Source organism: Mus caroli, chromosome 6, assembly GCF_900094665.2.
Source record: "Mus caroli chromosome 6, CAROLI_EIJ_v1.1, whole genome shotgun sequence".
Classification (NCBI taxonomy): domain Eukaryota; kingdom Metazoa; phylum Chordata; class Mammalia; order Rodentia; family Muridae; genus Mus; species Mus caroli.
In genome coordinates this window covers 98,082,036-98,090,908 of record NC_034575.1, presented here as the reverse complement: position 1 = coordinate 98,090,908, position 8,873 = coordinate 98,082,036, and the positions used below count along the sequence as shown (strand labels likewise).

The 8,873-nt window shown below is 36.4% G+C and overlaps 1 protein-coding gene and 1 long non-coding RNA gene across 6 annotated transcripts in view; one reads left to right on the top strand and one right to left on the bottom strand.

Annotated features, from left to right (window-relative positions):
* The window catches only part of Cntn3 (contactin 3), a 354,817-nt gene that overhangs the window by 249,483 nt on the left and 96,461 nt on the right, over positions 1–8,873 (top strand). For all 5 annotated transcript variants that reach the window (XM_029478975.1, XM_021164805.2, XM_029478972.1 and 2 more), the window contains 3 exons: positions 539–742; positions 1,699–1,801; positions 5,020–5,204. In XM_029478975.1, coding sequence (XP_029334835.1) covers positions 539–742; positions 1,699–1,801; positions 5,020–5,204 — 492 coding nt within the window. The remainder of the gene's footprint in view (positions 1–538; positions 743–1,698; positions 1,802–5,019; positions 5,205–8,873) is intronic.
* The window catches only part of LOC110296217, a 40,702-nt gene that overhangs the window by 28,462 nt on the left and 3,367 nt on the right, over positions 1–8,873 (bottom strand). The window contains exons 3-4 of the long non-coding RNA XR_002378162.1: positions 8,377–8,463; positions 7,939–8,065 (exon numbers count right to left, since the gene is read on the bottom strand). This is a non-coding gene — a long non-coding RNA (uncharacterized LOC110296217). The remainder of the gene's footprint in view (positions 1–7,938; positions 8,066–8,376; positions 8,464–8,873) is intronic.

Sequence of the window (8,873 nt, the reverse complement as noted above, 5' to 3'; positions counted from 1 at the left end):
GGAAGGAAGGAAGGAAGGAAGGAAGGAAGGAAGGAAGGAAGGAAGGAAGGAAGGAAGGAAGGAAGGAAGTTAAGTGCAAGCCAGACAAAAGTCTTTGTAGGCCCAGGAGCAGCATATTCAAAGGCCCAGGAACCAGAGACACCAAGAGTTTGTCAGAGGGATTATGTTGAGATTGAGCCACTGTGTGATATTCACAAGAAACTAAGGAGCCATGATAACAGTTTGATGCCAGAAATTGCTATGATGTAATTGGTGATTTAGAGCTATGGAACTATAGAAACAGAAATGAAAAGAAAGCAAGGGCAAATCACTGAGCCTTATAAAAGCATCACCTAGAGAAGGGACAGGAAGAGAGCAGAGGTGCTGTGTGCACTAGAATGCCAATCAACAGTATTCTTCATCATAGTATAAAATGAATGCAAAATCAGTTCCCTAAGTGTTCTTCTGAATAGCTTGCAAGAAAAAGATCCCCGGATGTAAAGGTAATTTTGTAACTTCCTGACTGTAATGAAATGTATGTCTTCTTAACTTTTGCTAGAACTGTCATATGCTTGGGTCTTCAATGAGTATCCATCATTTGTTGAAGAGGACAGTCGACGATTTGTCTCTCAAGAGACAGGACACCTCTACATAGCTAAGGTGGAACCATCTGATGTGGGAAATTACACATGTGTGGTGACCAGCACTGTGACAAATACCAGAGTATTGGGCTCCCCAACCCCTTTGGTGCTACGCTCTGATGGTATGAGACCTTCTTAGTGGAATGCCCATAAAAGCATTTGTTTTTAATTTTTGTCAGCTTGAAATTGTTTATTTTGTAAATATTTTATTATAAGCTTAAAAGTCTCACTAAAGTAGTAAAATTGTAGCGAAAAGACCTGTGGAATTACCTCCCTGATCAGTGCTTACAAGTTATTTATGAGATATAGGAGAAATCCCATTTAGGAGCGGGGTTGACAGCTTTTTTGTTAGAATACTTGCCTAACATGCACAGAGCTCTGGGTTTGATTCTCAAAAATGCATACAATGAATATGGTGTTACATGTCTGCAATTTCAGAGTTTAAGACAGGACAATCCTAAGTTCAAGGTCATTATGGGCTATGCTGTGAGTTTGAGACCAACATGGACTACATGGGACTTTTGAGAGGAAAAAGAGAGTGCCAATTTATAAGCCAGGGTAGCTGACCTTTTGAAAGTAAATCATATCACATACAGCATAATTTCTTGAACACAAATATGGAAGCAGTTTCTAGTCAAGTATAATGGAATCAGAATGTTCCCGAATGTTAAATCACTGTGTTTTGACATCAGGGAGCCATTTAATACGTTTAAGATTGGCACCTATGTGACTGGGCTACCATTTAGCAAAACCCCCACTATAATCTTTGTACCTTAGGAAATTTCAGGAATTATTAATTCATTGTAGATGGCAACTTAAATAGAAGTGCTCACATTGAGTATAGAATTGAAATGGTTTTCATTAAAATGTTTTGCATATTGCAGCACTTTTGACTTAATGTTATTCAGGGTGCATGTTTGGTCAAGGCTTGTACAAGTGAGTCATTGCAACCACTGAAAGTTGGTTCAAGAGAGACCTAAATAAAGTTTTATTTAAGATGATTCCATAGGAAACACAGAATACAAAATGATGCCATAGAAAACATTGACATTACCCATTTTGTATTACGAATTCATAGGTGTCATGGGTGAATATGAACCCAAAATAGAAGTCCAGTTTCCAGAGACTCTTCCAGCAGCTAAAGGTTCAACTGTGAGGTTGGAATGCTTCGCCCTGGGAAAGTAAGTTCTGTAACAATCACACATAGTTTTAGGTTGCTAAGGGAGGGAGGGTAAGTTCTATTTTTTTCTTTGTGCATAATATATTTTGTGTATATGTTAATAAAGTGTTTTGTACTTTAAGTTAGCATACAAGACATCAGATATCACTATGAAATTTTCCAAAAAAAGTGGAAATTTAAAAATTTTTACTAGATTTCCTTTCCCCCATTTTTCTTCTACTGTTTGCAACCCTTGATGCTGACTTGAACTCAATCTTCAGTCTTTTGCACTTGCACGTCATATGTGTATATTTGCCTATTTTTAACCTCTGTAGATTTCCTTTCTTAATTTTTAATAACTAAATTTGTGTGTGTGTGTGTGTTAAAAACATATATACGTATATACCTTACAAACTTGGATGCACATATGAAGGATAATACATATTTTTTTTATGTAACTGAGTTTTAAGGAGCTGGTATAGTATTATACTTTTTGATATATCCATTTTCCTAAAAATTTCACTTTTCTTTACAATGGGAAAAGGTAAATCTCAGTATGCACCACACTTTTAGCTAGTCTGGTTGCATGGGATTTGCTTGTTTGTTTCTTTGTTTTATTTTGTTTTATATCCCAACTAGAGTATCGGTAAACGTGGGTGAGCATGTGGAGTCCCTTGAGTACATGCCCAGACTATTCTGTTTTTATTTTATTCTTTGTTGTTTTGTATCTTTATTCATTTCTTTCTTTCTTTTCTTTTCTTTATTTCTTTCTCTCTTTCTTTCTTTCTATATTTCTTTCTTTCTTTCCTTTTTCCTTCTGTTTTTCTTATTTCAAAACCTCAATACTGATTTACATATTGTCTGCATTTCTACCAGGCATGTGTAAAGGCTTCTCCTTCTTCACATTTTCTACAGTATCTGATTTCTTTATGATAGTCATTCTGGCTGGGATAACTTGGCAACTCAGAGTAGTTTATTTTGCACTCCATTACAGTCAAGTAGGTATTTTTATCATTTCAAAAATATTACCAGCATTTATGTTTCTTCGTTTTCATAGCTTCCTGATTATTTCATTACCCATTTGTTCAAGGGCAGTTTTACTTCGCTGATGTTTATTTAGTCTTTCCAATTCTTTGTAAATTTATAATATTAGCCCCTTGTTATAGTTTTAGCTTATAAGGAAAGTCTTCCATTTTGTGTGCTACATGCTCTGCTAATAGTTTCTTTTGCTGTGCAGAAACCTTTTAATTTCATGCAGTCTCATTTATTGATCCATGGGTCTGATTTCTAAGCCTTGGGGTTCTGTTTGGAAAGTTCTTGTCAATACCTGTATCTTGAAGGACATTTCCAATGCTTTCCTCCAGACATTTTAGCATTTTAAACTTTTAATGAATGCCTTTTGTGGGCTTTGAGTGGATTTTTAGTACAGAATAACAGCTTTGATTCAAATTCTACTGCATGTGGATATCCAGGTTTGCCAGCATCATTTCTCCAACAAACTGTCTTATACATTTTTTGACATCTTTGTCAAAAATTATGGGGCCACAGCTTTGATTGTTATATCCAAGTCCCCTATTCTCTGTCTTTTTGTTTGCAACACAGTCATTGTAACTTGTTTTTATAATTTGGGGACAAACATGTGATACCAACAGTTTGATATTTTCTTGTTAGTATTGCTTTGGCTTAAATCTGGTCTTTTGAATATCCACAGGAATTTTTGGATTGCTTTTTCTAGTTTCATGATAAATTACATTGAAATTCTCATAAGAGTTGCATTAAATATGTAGATTTAGTTTGGAGCATAGCTATTTCCATGACACTCATTATTTCAGTTCAGGAGCCTGAGAGTCATGTTCATCATTTTCTGTCTTCCCTTCACCTTCCTGGCTACACTTACACCTAGGTACCTTATTTTTTGGGAATTAGTATGAATGAAATACTGTCTTAATTTTGTTCTGCTAGTTCACTCTTGGTATATATGAAGGCTACTGATATTTACCTGTTACTTTTATTTGTTGCAGTTTTACAAAAACAATTATATAGGGTCTTTTAAATACACAACTATGCCACCTGTAAATAGGGATAACTTGAATACTTTCCCATTTTTTCTCTGCATCATCTCCATTGTGTTTTATTGTTCTAGCTAAGACTGATCTGAGCCATATACTAAGTAAGAAGTGAAACTGGGCATCCTTGGCTCATGCCATATTTGAGAGGAAGTGAGAAGTCTCTGTTTTTTCCAGTTTTGTGTAAAGTTGACCTTATGGTTTTTATACATATCTTTTATTAATTTGAGATACGAAACATGTTTTCCTAATGTCTCCATGACTTTCATAATGACAGCATGCTAAACTTTGTGAAATGCTTTTAAGCATCTATCAAGATGGTTATGTCTGTCCTTAGGTTTATTTATCTCATCTACTGTATTTATTGATGTATGTATGTTGAACCAACTTTTCATCTCAGAAAGGAAGCTCACTTGGCCATAGCATATCAGTTTCTTATGTGTTCCTGAATTTAGTTTGCAAGTATTTTGTTAAGAATATTTGCATCCATGTTAGTGTGCAGAATTTATCTGCAGTTTTCTTTTTTGCTGTATTTTGATCCACTTTGGGTATCAGGATAATATAGGCTTCATAGAACCTGATAGTGTGCATTCCCTTTGTTCCTTATCAAACTGCTTGGCCCATACTAGAATGGATGAGAACTTCTTTAACAAGTTTGAGAGTTTAGCAATACACTCATATGCTCCCGTGGTCTTCTTTATGCAGACACTTCTGATTGCAGTTTTGATATCATTGCTGTAACTACCTGTGTAAATTATTTACAATATTTTCTGGCTTTAATTTTGGTAGATCATGCACATTTTCAAATTCATCCATTACTTTTATGCTTCCTAACTGTTTTGAAATAAAATTTGTCAAAGTTTCCACTACTGAGGTCTGGATTTCATAGCTTTCTCTTGTGACAACACACAATTTGTCTCTAATTTTGACAGCCTGTAATCACATCACTTGGAGATCATGGCAGAAGGATCAGGAGTCAGGAGCAAGTCTGGGCTACATAGTGGGACCCTCCATCAAAACAAGAATTTAGTCTTCACATCTTATTATATAATTTACAACCACAAGTCGTCTGCCTTTGAAACCTGTGCCTTTTGCTCTCTTAACCAAAGCCTTTCGGTGTTGAGTCTATGAGATTTCCAGAGAACAGCCAACAACTTGACAATTTTCTTATCAGCCCTGTTCCTCAGATTAATTGGAGAAGAAGTGATGGGATGCCGTTTCCCAACAAAATTAAGTTGAGGAAGTTCAATGGTATGCTCGAAATTCAAAACTTCCAACAGGAAGATACAGGCTCCTATGAGTGTATTGCTGAAAATTCAAGAGGAAAAAATGTGGCGAGAGGGCGGCTCACTTACTATGGTAAGCAACAGCCTTGGGGGAAGTTGTCTTGTGGCTTTTATTCAATCATTGATGTTCTTAGGGGAAGTGGTCGTTATATCAGAAAATCAGGATTTAATTTGTCACTTTCTAGGTTTTATTCTCATTTTTGTTAGGCAAGGACAAACATCAGAGAATAAAGAAATTAAAAAGAACTTTGCAATCAACTTGACATTCCTTTACATTATGAAAGTGATTCATATGATAATGAAATCTTTCATATTTTTTTGAAGCATGACCTTTCACATAGATAATCATGTAAGAGACAGCTCTCTCTAGTTGCTTTATCTCCTAGAAGAAGTGATTTTGTGCATTCATTTGAAAAGCAGAATAAAACTACTTATTGAGATGTTACAATTATTACATTAGTAAGCCAAACTGAGGATGTTGTCTTGGAAAGAAATATTCAGCCTCATCCAAAAATGTAAATGATGTATCTGTAGAGACTATTTGCTTCCTTTAATTCACAATCATATTTGTTTGATATACTGCTCAATTGGAGAAGGAAAGAATAGTTTTTAGAACACATTTTTAGGAAATTAAATATTCTTTTTTTCCTTTGAAATTTCTTTTGTTTTAAGCATGCATTAGGTTTTGATGAAAATGTAATTTGAAAAGTGCTGATGTGTTATTGTACACAATCCATCTGTAAGATGCACAGAAATGAAGCTAGCTGCATATATTTGCAGTTTAATTATTAGGAACATTGTAAACCTGGTATGAATTCGCCAATTTTATGAAGGACAAATTGCATTATAGCCTATGTATTTTAGTAACTGGATATTGAAACAATTTTCTGGGGCAGTGTGTACAGTTATGCAAATCCTGCAGGGAAGGAAACTGATTACTAAGACAGCTGTTAAGACTGTAGAAACTTTTATTGGTCCTCCTTCAATAATTGGAAGTTGGAAAGTACATTACCTCTTGCTGGTTCTCTGCTGGCAGGTCAGGGCTGAGAGGAGAGAACCTGTGCTGAAGCAAGGTGGTGAGTGTCATGGCTCAGATCTCCTGCCTTCAGGGAAATAACCACCCCTAGCCTCGAGCAGAAACTCATTTAATTGTATCAGTCATTTTGTTTATAAAGGGATGAGAGAGGAGGTGGGGTTTTTTGCTGAGGTGAAATGACATAGGGGGAGGGGAAAGGTGACAAAGTGTATGGGGGACTGACAGAGCCAACAAAGTTATTCTGCATCGGCAGTAGTTAGGCAAAGTCAGGTTCAAGCAGGTCTTGCTAAGTCACTCCAGTATGGAAGTGACTGAGATAGTTTTCAAAACTCGAGCCAGGCTCTGGTTTGTCCTCAAGGCCTAAACCAGGGTCAAAATGGAGCCCAACAATCTCTGACAAGGTTCATATTTCCTATGTTGCTGGATCTTGGGGACTATTAGGGGCAAAATGAAAGAATGTTTTAACAGCATGAGTCCTCATGTTTTGTAACTTTCCCATTTTCTCTCATAATTAGTTTTATGTATGAGTGTATGAACATACACACATATATACATCTACATATGCATCATATACTTCCTGGATGATGTCACTGGCTGTGAGTTGGTGGCATGGTATAGAAATGGTGCTGGTAGTAGTGGTAAGCCCACCCATGTGGCTGAGCAGCTCAGAGTCCCACACACGAAGAGAATTTCTCATACGGTAGCTTAGCTTCCTCTTTCTCCTCATCTCCATCTTGATCACAGCACACTCAGAAGTAACCACTGGAAGAAAATACAGAAACTTCTGATTTGTTAACTCAGTGGTTCTCAAGCTTCCAAATGCTATGAACTCTTAATACATTTCCTCATATTGGGATGATCTCCCCAAGCATAGAATTATTTTCATCGATACTTCATAATTGTAATTTTGCCACTGTTTTGTATTATAATGTAAATATCTGCTATGCAGATGGTCTTAGCAGACCACTGTGAAAGGGTCATTCAGTCTCCACAGTGCAGTGCTTGAGAACTGTTATTAAATATTCCAATGCCTTTAACTCTATGCACCATGATCTCAGCCCCAATGGAAACTATGTACCTCCGAGGAAAACATCCAACACTGAACTGACATTTAAGTATTTAACAGGCCATGGCTCAGTTTCTCTCCTTTTTCCTTCTTTACTTGGATTAATATTAATTGTCACTACAAAAAGAAAACGGTGGCTGTCAATAAGCAGCACAACAGTGGCTCACAACCTTCTGTTCTACAAAGCAATTATGAGTCCCCTGTTCAGAGGTTCATCCCTAAAGTCCATCATAGCAAGGGAATGCAGGATTAGACAGTGTAAGAGCCTCCCTTTAGAACAGGGTATGAGACCATCATTCCTCCCTAGGTTTTATGAACAATGTAAGCTGTCAGAGGACAGGATAACAGCATAAAATATTGGTGATATTCTAATCATAAATTAAAAAGTAAGAACAGAGATTAATACACAAGGGGAAACCAATAGCATCTGATGTATTCAGTCCATTCTGTAGATAATGCTTTATGTACCTAAGAATAAATTATAAGTAATCACCGTAGAGAGCTTTATGAGAGGCACCCTACAACTTTACCTAAAGATTGTATTATAGCATCAATGAGTGCCTTGTAGTTCTCTGATTATTTCCTCTAATACTTCATGTAAAAATGATGTAATAGAGGACTTGAAACTCAGGTTCAGGTTAAGGAAGAAAAGCCTGATTGATGTGGCCATTCTAAACTCAGTATTGGTTTAGAACACCAACTTACTCTTCTATTTGATAAGAAGACAATTAGGTCTTCCAGTCACCCATGTAGGTTCCCACTGGAGATTTGGGTCTTGGTCAGCAGTTTCTATCAAATCCACCTACAGTTTCCTTCCAAGTGGGTCTGATGCCTGAAAAGGGAAAAGAAATTTTAATATAAAGTAGGGAGAGTTATTTGGGAACAAACTGTTTTTCATAATGGAAAACAATTTTATACAACAAGAAAAAAGCTAAATACCCATAGTTTCTGTTCAATTTCATTGCCCCCCCCCCAAAAAAAGGCAGTTTTATGAGACAGAAAGGAAGCACAAGAAGACAACTCCTCCTGTGGTTGCAACTAAACAGAAACAGACAAACTGCTGCTCCATGGGGAGGACACAAATGCGATCGCGTGGCACACATCGCATGCATAATGCAATGTGAAACCATTAAGAGATCTCACCTCCCAGGTTTGGATCTGAAATGCAGTCTGAGACTTGGATGAATACACTGTTGATGCTGCATGGATTCCACTGGAAGTGGTATATCACTGTATAAAAGAAAAATTAAAAAAAAAAAAAAACAGTTTCCAGGTGCCTTGCAAAACATAAGTGCAAACCATTGATCTTTTTGATCCAACTGATTTGCATATATAATTTAAACTTGCCTTAATTACATCCTTTTTCTGATAAATGAACACAAATCGCATTACGGTTGCCAATCTGTATTTTTTGGTCCTTTCATTTTAATGGACGAAGAGTTATGTAACATGCTCAGTACTTTGTGTCTAAGTCAGAGCTCTTTCTAACTTGTGGTAAATGTTTTTCCTTAAGCATAGTCGTTTCCTTCCTATGGGTATTAATAAGGCAAATAGCTGCTGACATTCACTTTGAAGTTGTCATGAAATGTGATCTTATGATTCAAAAATATACTTGGGAAAGTAATTTCTGTACCTGCATT